The 15,455-nt window shown below is 36.6% G+C and overlaps 1 protein-coding gene across 9 annotated transcripts in view; it reads right to left on the bottom strand.

Moving 5' to 3' along the window:
* HERC1 (HECT and RLD domain containing E3 ubiquitin protein ligase family member 1) overlaps positions 1–15,455 on the bottom strand; it is a 214,073-nt gene that overhangs the window by 135,025 nt on the left and 63,593 nt on the right. For all 9 annotated transcript variants that reach the window (XM_055537702.1, XM_055537694.1, XM_055537693.1 and 6 more), the window contains exons 4-12: positions 13,621–13,815; positions 12,530–12,841; positions 8,696–8,792; positions 7,991–8,134; positions 6,483–6,610; positions 4,061–4,205; positions 3,513–3,684; positions 1,460–1,594; positions 962–1,127 (exon numbers count right to left, since the gene is read on the bottom strand). In XM_055537702.1, the coding sequence (XP_055393677.1) occupies positions 962–1,127; positions 1,460–1,594; positions 3,513–3,684; positions 4,061–4,205; positions 6,483–6,610; positions 7,991–8,134; positions 8,696–8,792; positions 12,530–12,841; positions 13,621–13,815 (1,494 nt within the window). The remainder of the gene's footprint in view (positions 1–961; positions 1,128–1,459; positions 1,595–3,512; positions 3,685–4,060; positions 4,206–6,482; positions 6,611–7,990; positions 8,135–8,695; positions 8,793–12,529; positions 12,842–13,620; positions 13,816–15,455) is intronic.

Here is a 15,455-nt window from a genome sequence, read left to right as displayed (position 1 = left end):
GTTTCAAGTGGTAAAGTTTAATTTGTCACTCTTCATAACCAACAGCTCAGCATTCCCTCTCCAGCACCAGCATAAAAATAAATGTATTTCAATTTTTATAAAGTCTAATTTATCTTTTTTCTTGGCTGCTTGTGTTTGGGCATCATATCTAAGAAACCACAGTTCAATTCAAGGTCATAAAGATGACAGATGAGCAAAAATTTAATATATACAAATAGCAAAAGATTATTCAGCCTTAAAAAGGAAATTCTGACACATGCTACTTAACACGGATAAATTATGACAACGTTATGCTAAGTGAAAAAAACCATTGACAGACAATGTATGATTCCACTTTTATGACATATAAGTGTCCAAATTGTAGAGAAAGAAATTATGACATACAAGTGTCAAAATCATAGAGAAAGAAAGTAGAATAGTAGTTGCTAGTGGCTGAAGGAAGGGGGAGAATGGTATGTTATTGTTTCATGGATACAGAATTTCAATTTGTAAGATGAAAAGAGAGAGATAAACAGTGGTGATGGTTGTACAACATTATAAATTTATTTAATACCACTGAACTGTATACTTAAAAATGGTTAAGATGGCAAAGTTTATGTTGTATGCATTCTACCACAATAAAATTGGGTACTTGTGCTCAGAAATTCATCTTCTGGCGGAAAAGAGAAACACAGTTGTAAGCAGACAACCACAAAACAATGTGAGGTGATGAGAACATACATGGAGAAATCAAACCTGGCAGCACAGCAGGAAATGAAAGGTTTCTCAGAAGTGACATTTGACCTTTAGGTTAGACAAGCTAACAAAAAGGACAAGTAAAAAAAATTTACTCCCACCAGGAAAACAGAAGTAACAGAAAGAACATCCAGTTGAAATTTACCAATACAAAGCTGAATTTACAGGCTACAACCTCAAGGAGAAATGTGACTGAGACATAGATGTACAAGTCTTATACTCTTACCTCTTGGATTTCATCTGGGACAGTTGAGTCCATCAGTCTGAAGAGCAAATTTCGAAGTGGACCTGCCTGTCTCCCAAGGATGCTAGTAGCTACCCCTCCCGCAAGTGCAAGAGCAAGGTGATTTGAAAGCAGCTTCAGGCACAGTTTGAGGAAATTGTGGTGTTCCCTGAAACCAAATAAACTGCTATAAACTTCTGGAATATAAAAGAGCATGTGCTATCTACTTTGGGTAACATTTTTTTTCTCTTTAAAATTTTTTTCAAATTATGACTAACAGTAATTTTAAAATCATAGTTCATGAATTTATGGATAATTTTTCCTAAAGCTTATTATCAGTAAGTATGGATGTTGAGCTCTTTTTTTAATAAAATTTCATATAATTGAGGGAGAAATTGAGTAAGAAAGAATAACTCAAAATTCAAAATGAGTAACTGATATGTGTGCATGTGTGCACATACACACAGACACATACAAATACACATATATTATATAACATACCTTGATGAAGGGAAAGGGAGTGGGGGAATCTCACTGTTTATTTTATCACAATATCTCTCAAGAAATGAACGAAGGTGTGAGAAGGTACTCTCTTCAAGATCTACACAATAAGGTCGGTGCCAGGCAACAACTTGTCTAGAAGGAAGCATAAGAAAATCATGAAATACCCTTAACATGAAATTTTCACACACAATCAAAAATAAAAATTAAGGGTACTAAAGTTGAAACATATCAATAAGATATACAAAGACCTTTCTGATTAAAAAGGTGATAAAAACCCTTCATTTTATCGACTGAAGAAGACCAAGAATATGCCATTTCTAGAATTCTTCAAGAAGAAAATATATGCTATGCTATGCTATGCTAAGTCACTTCAGTCGTGTCCGACTCTATGTGACCCCATAGACAGCAGCCCACCAGGCTCCCCCGTCCCTGGGATTCTCCAGGCAAGAACACTGGAGTGGGTTGCCATTTTCTTCTCCAATACATGAAAGTGAAAAGTGAAAGTGAAGTCGCTCAGTCGTGTCCGACTCTCAGCGACCCCATGGACTGCAGCCTACCAGGCTCCTCCGTCCATGGGATTTTCCAGGCTAGAGTACTGGAGTGGGGTACCATTGCCTTCTCCACTTAATTTTAGCCACTACTTAATTTAGGAGGTCTGGATATTCATTCACCTTAAGTCAAAGTGCTGAACGGCATGAATTACTACAGCCCCTTCTGGTTCTTAGGATCCATAAGATGTACAGTTCATATTAAGAAAAATAGCCTGACTCTGTACAGTGATATCTTGAAATGTAGTGGGTGGGCCAAAAAGTTTGTTCAGGTTTTTCCGTAGGATTTATGGAAAAGCCTGAAAGAACTTTTGGCCAACTCAATACTAAAAGAAAACCTGTTCAAAACTCTTGTGAAAATTTTCAAGATCTTGGAAATCATTTTCTACATATAAAGTAGAAACCTGAAGATTTAACACTGACACTAAGTTATTTATATTCAATTTATAGTATTTTCAGCTTTTGTTTTAGAGGGTAATTATCTACAGATGTTTAAAATTGGTCAGAATGTTATAATAAACCACATCTGAACCAAAGGTTTAGAACACAAATACAATATATTGCAAATTATAAATTAGCCCATATACATCTGAACATAGCTGAAATAACTCCCAAATTTCTTAAAATTCAATCTTCAAATATTGGCTAAAAATTATCTGATTATCTAAAACGATATGGTTATCATGTTGCTGCTGCTAAGTCACTTCAGGAGTCTCCGACTCTGTGTGACCCCATAGATGGCAGCCCACCAGGCTCCCCCGTCCCTGGGATTCTCCAGGCAAGAACACTGGAGTGGGTTGCCATTTTCTTCTCCAATACATGAAAATGAAAAGTGAAAGTGAAGTCGCTCAGTCGTGTCCGACCCTCAGCGACCCCATGGATTGCAGCCCACCAGGCTCCTCTGTCCATGGGATTTTCCAGGCAGGAGTACTGGAGTGGGGTGCCATTGCCTTCTCCGATGGTTATCATGTTAGGAAAAAGTTAAATTTCTGCAAAAAGTAACTTCCTTTATCTAAAAATATGGCCACTGCTTAAAAAAACAATGACACAGATAAAGGGCATGGAAACTAATTAACTATTATTAAAAATCAATGACACCTAGTTCTGATTTTGATTATTTTAATTTAGTTTCCTCCTGATAAGTGGACACAATTTTTAAGATCAGTATCTGGAGAGAGAGAAGGAATTCAAAATGTTTAAAAGACATTTAAATTAAGATAGTATTTTAATGTACAATATAACTTCTTGCTTATGAAATACATTTAACCTCAACATTCAAATTGAAAGATATCTAGATGGCATGTGTATGACAGTAAAAAAAGCCATTATCAGAAATATTCAGAAGAGTATTTGAATAAAAAATAATTTAATAAAAATTAAAAATTTATTTTGAATAAAAATTATTGTTGAATAATACATGAACAATGTTCAATTATTTCTGCTTTTATTAGTGTTTTTGCTGTTAATAAAACACAGGAAATTTTAAACAGGGGTACACTTACCTGTCCCTAGGAAGAGCAGTCCATGCTAGACTATGTGATGTTCCAGCAGAGATCTGTTGAATAGCTATGCCATCTAAGCCACTTACTTTCTTTGGTTTAGTAATAGGACCTGTGGAGTTTCCTTGTCCACACTGCCCCATTGAGTTATTTCCCCAGGCATAAACTTCATTATCTGAAAACAAAACATAAAGAACAAATGAAAACTCAAATTTAAATGTAAAACACTGGAATTCCCCAGTGGTCCAGTGATTTAAGAATCCACCTGCCAATGCAGAGGACACAGGTTCAATCCCTGGTCTGGGAAGACCCCACATGCCACAGAGCAACTAAGCCCATGCCCACAACTACTAGGCCCACATGCCACAACTATTGAAGCCTGCGCACCCTAGAACCCACAATTCGCACACAGCAAGAGAAGCCACCACAATGAGAAGCCCGCACACTGCAACAAAGATCCAGCACAGCCCAAAAAAAGAGAAATAAATAAATATAAAACACTTATGAAAGGTACTATTTAACACTATCTCTTTAAAAACAAATGATCTTACCATGAGAAAGAGCCAAACAATGACTGTCTCCAATAGAAATATCAACTATTCTTGTGGCAGCCAGTTCTTCAATAAGCTTTGGTCTCAGTGCAGTAGCTTCTGATGAACCACAACCTAAACAAGCTCCACAGCCCCAAGCATAGACCTGAAACAAACAAAAATACACTATATGTTAGGGTTTCCCTGGTGGCTCAGTAGTAAACAATCCGCCTGCCAATGCAGGAGACACAGATTCGATCATTGTCAGTCTATTACCATAGCTTTCGCTTTATGGCAGAAAGTGAAGAGGAACTGAAGAGTCTCTTGATGAAAGTGAAAGAGGAGAGTGAAAAAGCTGGCTTAAAACTCAACATTCAAATAACTGAGATCATGGCATCTGGTCCCATCACTTCATGGCAAATAGATGGGGAAACAATGGAAACAGTGACAGACTATTTCTGGGGGCTCCAAAATCACTGTAGATGGTGATTGCAGCCATGAAATTAAAAGACGCTTGCTCCTTGGAAGAAAAGTTATGACCAACCTAGACAGTTCATTAAAAAGCAGAGACTCTGAATGTCTAGTCAAAGCTATGATTTTTCCAGCAGTCATGTATGCATGTGAGAGTTGGACTATAAAGAAATCTGAGGACCGAAGAATTAATACTTTTCAATGGTGGTTCAATGGAGAAGATTCTTGAGAGTTCCTTGGACTGCAAGGAGATCCAACCAGTCCATCCTAAAGGAAATCAGTCCTGATTATTCACTGGAAGGACTGATGCTAAAGCTAAAGCTCCAATAGTTTGGCCACCAGAGGCAAAGAGCCATCTCATTAGAAAAGACCCTGATGCTGGGAAAGATTGAGGGCAAAAAGAGAAGGGGACGACAGAAGATGAGACGGTTGGATGCCATCACCGATTCAATAGACGTGAGTTTGAACAAGCTCCACGAGTTGGTGATGGACAGGGAAGCCTGGCATGCTGCAGGCTGCAGTCCGTGGGGTCACAAAGAGTCAGACACGACTGAGAGACTGAACTGAACCAATCGCCAGAGCTGGACCCTTTCCACCACCAATGAACAGAGGGAGGTTAAAACATGCATGGAGAAAATCAAAAGTTTAAAGGGATTACACAATTCTGACTATCTTAAGCCTGAGCAACCCTTTTCCAGAAACACCTAACCCTCTCAGATTATTTTCCATCTGGAAATATTCTCCTTGATCTCTCTTTTGATCCCCTTCTTGCCTTCTTAGTTTATATCACTGATTCCAGCAGAGTATATCATGAGAAATGCTGGGCTGGAAGAAGCACAAGCTGGAATCAAGATTGCTGGGAGAAATATCAATAACCTCAGATATGCAGATGACACCACCCTTATGGCAGAAAGTGAAGAGGAACTAAAAAGCCTCTTGATGAAAGTGAAAGAGGAGAGTTAAAAAGTTGGCTTAAAGTTCAACATTCAGAAAACTAAGATCATGGCATCTGGTCCCATCACTTCCTGGTAAATAGATGGGGAAACAGTGGAAACAATGTCAGACTTTATTTTTTGGGGCTCCAAAATCACTGCAGATGGTGATTGCAGCCATGAAATTAAAAGATGCTTACTCCTTGGAAGGAAAGTTATGACCAACCTAGATAACATATTGAAAAGCAGAGACATGACTTTGCCAACAAAGGTCCTTCTAGTCAAGGCTATGGTTTTTCCAGTGGTCATGTATGGATGTGAGAGTTGGACAGTGAAGAAAGCTGAGTGCCAAAGAATTGATGCTTTTGAACTGCAGTATTGGAAAAGACTCTTGAGAGTCCCTTGGACTACAAGGAGATCCAACCAGTCCATTCTAAAGGAGATCAGTCCTGGGTGTTCTTTGGAAGGACTGATGCTAAAGCTGCAACTCCAATACTTTGGCCACCTCATGCGAAGAGTTGATTTACTGGAAAAGACTCTGATGTTGGGAGGGATTGGGGGCAGGAGGAGAAGGGGATGACAGAGGATGAGATGGCTGGATGGCATCACCGACTCGATGGACGTGAGTTTGCGTGAACTCCGGGAGTTGGTGATGCACAGGGAGGCCTGGCGTGCTGCAATTCATGGGGTTGCAAAGAGTCAGACACGAACAAAGAGCGACTGAACTGAACTGAACTGAACTGATTCTCACTTTCCCCCACTATTCATGAGTTCTAGGAAAAGGTTTAAAGGGTATTTAGTGCTAGAAGGCTTTTTAAAATGATCTTAATACAAAGAACATGGAGTTAACAGGAAGTCTATCTAGCTCACAAAGGTCAAGTCAGAAAACTTCGTTCCTTCTCAGATACTCAACTTCTTCAAACAAGAGAAAATATTTCCTTTCAGTAGATTAACTTCAAAACTTAAATACGATTATTACTTTTTAGTCACCTGGCCCTCTGAAATACTCTCAACCTTTTATGCTCATCCCTTAGTCTTACCTGTCCTGTTGATGTCAAAGCAAGTGAAGACTGACTTCCAGCACAAACTTTACGAATGAACATTCCTTGTAAAGCTTCAATAACTTTAGGTTTATACACTCTGTTGGTATCACCATGGCCAAGTTTGCCTATAAAAACAAACACATTCAAGTTAAACAACTTATTTGTTTCAAAGAAACTTTACTCTTTTTCTAACTATTAATGTTCATAAACATCACTAACCTTTCCATGACTAACCTGACATATTGTTCACATCTTAGAAAGCTCATCTGAGAAAACTTAGCAACATCTTAGAAAACTTAGAGTTTCTGATAGCAGAGGATATTAACAAATGAATGGTTTCATTACAAGAAAAAAAACCAGTAAACAATAGGTTTCTTCAATTTCAAGCAATAAAAACCACTTTAAGAGAGATACACAAAATTCATTTACTGCCTTTCTCCTCTTTAATGGTCATATTTCTAACTTCACATTTGCTGATAAAATAAACAGGTCCTATACAAGACTGTGTAGTCTTCTCAGATGGCACTAGTGGTAAAGAACCTGCCTACCAAATCCAGAGATATAAGAGATGTAGGTTTGATTCCTGGGTAGGGAAGATTCCCCTGGATCCACTCCCAATATTCTTGCCTGGAGAATCCCATGGACAGAAGAGACTAGGACAGAGGGCTACTGTCCACAGGGTCGCAAAGAGTCAGAAAGGACTGAAGTGACTTAGCACACACATTCAAGAATATGTATACATACAAGTATTTTTTATTTTTTTAAAAAGACTCAATAATTCGCCAAACAGAAAACTTGGCAAATCACCGGGCTGGGGGCGGGGGTGGGGGGGGGGGGAGGCCAAGAAACTCCCTAAGAAGTAAATACAAACTAAATACCATTTTCACTATTGAAACTATTTTTTAAATCATCTTAATTTTACTTGCCAGTATTGTTGAGGAATATAGGGAAGTGAGCATTCTCATATTGCTGGTGGGAGTGACTAAGAAATGTAGGAAAAGACTGTCATTCACTACTCTGTTTTTGATACTGAAAAAAACTGGAAACAGTCTAGATATTCAACAATAATAAATTGCTTTGTAAGTTTTGCTACAATCACAGGAAAGAATACTTTGAGCCATTGAAAAGAAAAATGTACAGCCATGTTTGTTGACACAGAAAGATATTCATGAGATACTATTAGACAAAAACCAAAAGGTTGCAAGATAGTATCTATGGTATAGATAGGTCTGCTTTCTTTTTTTAAAACATCTATATAGAAATATATGCACATATTTATATAAGTGCATATGTATAACATTTAGATGTCTATCTCCCAAAATTTTAACAATGTTTATGAGCAACTTTTGTAGAAACAGTTCATTTTAATTTTTTCAATGTCAGAAAAAACATTTGCTCATCTGTATGTGAGTTCTCTGCAATAGGCTTGTACAACTAAAAAATAAAATTTTTAAAACTCAAGGAAAAAAAAAGCCAAAGTTATCCATAAATAATTTTTTACATACCATTGTCTCCTCCTCCAAAAGACCATACAGTTCTCCCATCTTTAGATAAAGCAATAGTATGTGAACTGCCACAAGAAACTTCTCCTACATTGCTAATGTCTTTTACTAATGTTGGGATGTTACGGCTATTACTGTCACCATGACCTTGGATAAAACACACACAACAACAAAGAAATAATGTTAACTCTTTCTTTAAGTCATTACTTCACAGGTAGAATAAACATTACAAGTTACTTACACAGAATTGAGGAATTGTTAAAGTGCAATTAAATATGAAAACCTGAATCATTTCTAATATCTTCACATCTAATCTTCTAGGCTGCTCCATTTATGAGGTACTCAGTTCCTTCAGGGAATCAGTAGAACATTCTATCATGCTCCTCTCATAGCACCTATCTATAGCTGTCTAGTATCATGTTAATGTTAACTTGTTTTCACTACCTCTATATTACACATTTCAGGATCACTTTAGGATGGTATCTTTCTTATCCCTGAAATCCTATAACGCCTATAGTAAATACCAGCTAGATTTAATTACATCTTAAAAGCACCAGAATCTAGGTACTCTCTCTATAAAATTATCTTTCTCTGAGCTTAAAACTAAAAAAATAAAGAGTCATCGGCCCATCAGTCTCACTGCTTCTCAATAACCACTGTCATTTCTATTTTTCTGTAAGAATAACTTCAATTATTAAAAAATCTTACCTAATCTTCCAAAATCTCCTTCACCCCATGTGTATAATTCACCATCCTCTGTGACAGCAGCACTATGTCTGTATCCCGCTGACACACAGACAACTACCTGCATTGCACACAAAGGGAATCTGATGATACAAAGATGCTACAAAACAGACCTCACGTTTGACTCTGTGCACAGAGACTTCAGAGATACGGATATTCACAACTCATCCACGAAGTGCCATGTACAGTTTAGAAGCTTTTGCTCCAGACAAGGGTGCCTAGCTAAAGGGTCAAGAAAGTGCTGAAATACAGCCAAAGCTCTGCTGGCCAAGCCACAAGCTCTGACTTCTACCAAGAAAGGACAACTTTTCTTAATTCCCACGAAAAGATTGTAAAGGTTAGCAGCACCCTCTCACCCCTTGCCTCCCCACCCCAAATACATCAATCTAATCACTTGCAACAATACTACATCACCAATCAACTCTTTACTCAAAGACCTGGATGGGGCTGAACACTCATGACACAATGAAAAATTTTTAAATAAAACATTTAGATTTTTAAATATAATCCAGTCCTGGTTAATCAAGAAAAATTCATTACATAATAGGGCTAACTCTCAAAAACACACTGACTGTTACCAATGAAAGAAGATCTAAGGAGTATATAAGTTTATATCAATTAAACTCTTAACAGTATCTCTTTACCCTCAAATAGCTACAGAGTTGATAAGCAGAATCAGGGAAATAAGGGTATATGGCAGCACAGGGGGATCACTTATACCTTTTAACAATGATCAAATTCACTAACTTCTGAAAAATAAACAGAAAAATATCTGTACTAATAACCAGGTTTTTTAATCTGCAAAAGTCAGAACTCACTTTAGAAAATCTAAGATTCAATTAAAAATACTGAGCACCTAATACATTTTAGATAATCTATTAAGGATTTCTGAAAATTTTACCTGTAAATTATTAATTCATTTTGGGGACTTTTTCCTTCATGATATTCATACTAAGTTATTTTTAACTGGTAATGTTTCCATTGTAAAATGGAACATTAAAAGAATATAAGTAGGGAATTCCCTGGAGGTCCAGTGGTTAGGACTAAGCACTTTCACGGTGGTGGCCTGGGTTCAATCACTGGGTTTAAAGTCATGAAACAGGGCCAAAATATTAAAAACAATGGAAACTGAGAAAAAAGGTACTAGAAAAACTAAAAACAATATAATTTTAAAGAGTATTTTCTCAAGTTTCTTCGAGTCCCATATTCAACCCTTTATCAAAAGATCCCTTGATGTTAAGTGGAATGTTCTAAGGCTCACTGCTTTAAGGCTGATGTCTTAAACATTTAAAGTTATAATAACGTAAAATTCATTTGCTCCAGCAAATACCAGACCACCTGACCTGCTCCTTGAGAAACCTGTATGCAGGTCAGGAAGCAACAGTTAGAACTGGACATGAACAACAGACTGGTTCCAAATAGGAAAAGGAGTACGTCAAGGCTGTATATTGTCACCCTGCTTATTTAACTTATATGCAGAGTACACATCATGAGAAACACTGAGCTGGAGGAAGCACAAGCTGGAATCAAGACTGCCGGGAGAAATACTAATAACCTCAGATAGGCAGATGACACCACCCTTATGGCAGAAAGTGAAGAAGAACTAAAGAGACCCTTGATGAAAGTGAAAGAGGAGAGTGAAAAAGTTGGCTTAAAGCTCAACATTCAGAAAACTAAGAGCATGGCATCTGGTCCCATCACTTCATGGCAAATAGATGGGGACACAGTGGAAACAGTGGCTGACTTTATTTTGGGGGGCTCCAAAATCACTGAAGATGGTGATTGCAGCCATGAAATTAAAAGATGCTTACTCCTTAGAAGGAAGGTTATGACCAACCTAGACAGCATATTACAAAGCAGAGACATTACTTTGCCAACAAAGGTTCATCTAGTCAAGGCTATGGTTTTTCCAGTAGTCATGTATGGATGTGAGAGTTGGACAGTGAAGAAAGCTGAGTGCCAAAGAATTGATGCTTTTGAACTGTGGTGCTGGAGAAGACTCTTGAGAGTCCCTTGGACTGCAAGGCGATCCAACCAGTCCATCCTAAAGGGGATCAGTCCTGGGTGTTCATTGGTAGGACTGATTTTGAAGCTGCAACTCCAATACTTTGGCCACCTGATGAAAAGAGCTGACTCATTTGAAAAGACCCTAATGCTGGGAAAGATGGAGGGCAGGAAGAGAAGGGGATGACAGAGGAGATGGTTGGATGGCATGACTGACTCGATGGACATGGGTTTGGGTGGACTCCAGGAGTTGGTGATGGACAGGGAGGCCTGGTGTGCTGGGGTTCATGGGGTCACAAACAGTCGGACATGACTGAGCGACTGAACTAAACCGAACTGAAAATTCATTTGACGGCCAACCTTGTCAGACAAACTCCCATGAAAGCAAAGTATCCCACTTTTAATTCTGATATAAAATAAAATTTTAAAGGTTTTTATAAAAGAAAATATTCATAGAAAGAATGCAATCTTAAAATGGAGGAACTTACAAAATTGCATATAATTTTAAGTTAGGAAAATGACTTCATTTCTTTAAGGAAAGGTAAAAGAGAAACAAAAAGAGGAGTTCTAGATTCAGTTTCTAATGGTGCTAATTATTTGTGTGTGACCTTGGGCAACTTGCTTAACCACTTTTAATGCCTCATTTAAGTTTTTGTTAAAATGCCATTTACTCCAAGAGACCCTTCTGATCTCATTATCTAGCATCACACCCCATCAAAGTTAGTATCTGTTACATTACTCAATTTTTTCTTTACCGTTATTTGAAATTACTTTCTATGTTTGCTTACTTATTATCTCCAGCCCACTGTGGCGGATTCATTTTGATATTTGGCAAAACTAATACAATTTTGTAAAGTTTAAAAATAAAATTAAATTAAAAAATAAAATAAAATAAAGATCCACGAGAGTAAGAATCTTGTCTCTTTTGTTCACTGTGCTGTGCTTAGTCACTCAGTCGTGTCTGACTCTGCAACCCATGGACTGTAGCCTGTCAAGTACCTGTCCATGGGGCTTCTCTAGGCAAGAACACTGGAGTGGGTTGCTATGCCCTCCTCCAGGGCATCTTCCCAACCCAGGGATCAAACCCAGATCTCCCGCATTGCAGGCAGATTCTGTACCATCTGATCCACCAGTGAAGCCCAAGAACACTGGAGTGGGTAGCCAATCCTTTCTCCAGAGGATCTTCCCGACACAGAAATTGAACCAGGGTCTCCTTCATTGCAGGCAGATTCTTTACCAGCTGAGCTACCAGGGAAGCCCCTTTTGTTCACTATTATATGTCAAATGCCTGGCACTTGGAAAAGAAAGTGAAGTTGCTCAGTCATATCCGACTCTTTGCAACCCCATGGACTGTAGCCCCACTAGGCTCCTCAATCCATGGAATTTTCTAGGCAAGAGTATTGGAGTGGGTTGCCATTTCCTTCTCCAGGGGGTCTTCCAGGCCCAGGGATCAAACCCAGGTCTCCTGCATTGCGAGCAGACACTTTACCGTCTGAGCCACCAGGGAATCCCATGTAAGGTACTAGATAAATATTTGTGAAATGGATGATTCTCAGTTTCCTATCTGTAAAATGAAAATAATAACTGCTTTAACAAAGCTTTTAGAAGAATTAAAATTTAAAACTATATGTGAAAGTGTGCTGTAAACCAATAAGCAGACATACAAAAGATAAGCCAAAGGGTTAGGAGGGGGCTACCTCAGAATACACCAAAATCTGAAAGGTATTGTCAATTATAGCAATCATGAGTTCCAGTGCAACTAATTATTTTTAAATCCAAAAAGAAGGCACATACCTTTCCCTGCAGAGGGCCCTGAATAAGCTTGGGGTATTTCTGTGTTGAACTATTTCCATGTCCCAGTTTCCCATAATCACCATCTCCCCAGCTGAAGACTTCTCCTTCTGTAGTGAAAGCTAAAGTATGACCATCAGATCCTTTAGAAGATGAGACCTTTTTAATGGACCTGTGAGGCTCAAATGTTAACTTTTTTAAAGTAGATTGATTATTAGAGTCGCCAAGGCCTAGTCTTCCATAGCTGCCTTTACCACAAGCTCTGACAGAGCCATCTGTAGAAATGACAAAAGTGCAGTACTGTCCAGCTTCAATCTATAAACAAACAGAATCAGATATAAAATGCTTTTGTGAGAATCAAAGTATATTAAAGTTTATCTTACAAAAGAAGCTCAAAGGAAATCTTTTAAAGTAGAAATGCATCTCCACAGAGATTAAGAAGTAAACAGAAAAATCAAGAAAATTATTAATGGCCTATTCACATTGACTTCATTGTTAACTCAAATTAATGTATATTTTATCTTTTCAGGTTATCTATCCAGTTTTGGTTCAATGAAACAACAAAGTAAAATTTTCAGCCTCCTCTAATATAACTGGTGAAGGGAAAGAAATAAAATTTTCCTGTAATTCTTTAAGGTCCATTATAACAAGAACCATGTAATATTTATTCTAAATTCATTTGAGAAAAACTTATATTTTAATAAAAATATAGAAAGTTCCAATTTGCCTAAAAGGTAGCTTCAAAGGTAAAAAAATGATCACAATAAGAAAATGAATGCCAATATGACAAAAGGAAAATTCTAATTTTTACCTAGTCTTATTTACTATTTGTGTTGAATATATGGTAAGTCTGTTGACATTCATAATTCTTTTTAAAACTCTTGATGCAAATTTGATTTTTTAAAACTTGGAAATACTGTTAGGAAAATGAGGGACTTAAAATATTTTTTCCATAAAAATCCAAAAACTGATGCAGTATAGTATAGAAACAATACAGATAAGAAAACAAGCAAGAACATTCACTCATAAAAACAAAAACCAAAAAAATCCCACTCATAACATCTACCAATTTGTAAAGTATGCAGAGAACTCACAGTCTGAGCATCAGAGAAACTAGGAGCCAGTTTGGGTTGTAGTATTTTCTCCTGTGTGCCTTCTACCAACTGATGGCTGCTATTGCTCCCCCAAACATAAACCTCACAGGTTTCTGAAACAATGGGAGTATCACCAGTCTGAATGCTATCAGGGCTAGCACATGTTCTTGAGTAATCAGAAGCCATTCTGCAAACCTATTAAAATAAGAAACATGCAATGAACACAAGACATTTTTAGTATAGATATTTTTTTAAATATTCTCTGAAATTGTTGATTTTCTTGCTTCTAAAACTATCTCAACTGCTCAAATAACCTAAGAACAACACATCCAATCTTAAACAAAGATGGCTAGATTATCTACTCCCACAGAAAAAAATCACAAAAAGATACTAACATGGCAAAAATGGGGAGGAGAAGACACAATCAACTTTTATACCTAAATATTTTATTAATGCATAAAACAGCATTAAAGAAAAACAAGTAGAAAAACTCCACCTTTAATAATCCCATCACCTTAATATATGTTACCTTTTTTAAATATATGTCCTTCCAGAGTTCTGCATATACATGTTTTTTAACAGTTATCACAGTGGATATACAAGTGGATGACACAAAAAGACCATACAGAATTTTCTTTGTCTACCTAGTCTTCATAACTGAACCAACAATATTTCATCTGATGTAAAAATCACAATTTACTTAAGCATTTTCCTTTAAAAGGACATTCAGATTCTTTCTACTTATTAGTTATATAAGCCATTTTAACAATATAGCTGCTGCTACATGTTTAATTACTTTCCTTAGTAGAAAAACTCAGAAATGGGACTATTATATGCAAAAAATGACAACAATCATACGATTCCTGAAACATACCATACCAAATTGCCTTTGAAACTGGTGTTATGATATTATGAATAAAATGAGGGCTTCCCTAAAAATAATAATGGCCCAGAGCAATTCAACACTCACACACGTATCCACACATATTTATATATGTATATATGTATAGATATATATATACACACACACACATAGATATATATATATGTGAGTGTGTGTATATATATATATATACACATATATATATGTATAGATATATGTGTAGATACATGTGTGAGTGTTGAATTGCTCTGGGCCATTATATATATATATACACATATACGTATATATCTATATGTATATTATCTATATAATCTATCTACATTATCTATATATACATTATATACAATTATATATACATTATCTACATTATCTATACATACATTATATATACATTGTATATATATTATATACAATCTATACATTATCTTTATATATACATCTATATGTATATATAGATATAGCTATATAAAAAATCATGGCTTATTTACCATTTGTGTTGAATATAATGGTAAAGTCTACTGCCATTCATAATGCTTTATAAAAATTCAGGCTTCCCCTCTCCCCTCCTCTCTCCTCAAAACCCTGCCAAAAGCATAGAACCAGGGTTGTCATCACAGTTTCCCTAACCAATGAATAGGCCTACGTAAGAGTACCAGTCTCACTGCATTCATACCAATAACCATTATGCTTTAAATTTTTTTGAAAAGTTCACTGGGGAAAAAGAGGATGCATTCTTTTAACTTCACAGCTCCTTATTATCAAGAGAACTAAAAATTTCCCAACTATTTGCTTACCACTAACTTGCATCCATTCATTTATTAGAGCTCCGTGGATTTTTTATTGACCTGTACGAATCCCATACAATAAAGATATTATCTCTGACTATAGTAGTTTTCAATTTGTTGACTGCTTTTTAAAGCTTTTTATTTATTTATTTATTGGTTTTGTTTTT

This window comes from Bubalus kerabau, chromosome 10 (genome assembly GCF_029407905.1).
Source record: "Bubalus kerabau isolate K-KA32 ecotype Philippines breed swamp buffalo chromosome 10, PCC_UOA_SB_1v2, whole genome shotgun sequence".
NCBI classification, from domain to species: Eukaryota; Metazoa; Chordata; class Mammalia; order Artiodactyla; family Bovidae; genus Bubalus; species Bubalus kerabau.
This window is presented reverse-complemented; position numbering and strand designations above follow the sequence as displayed.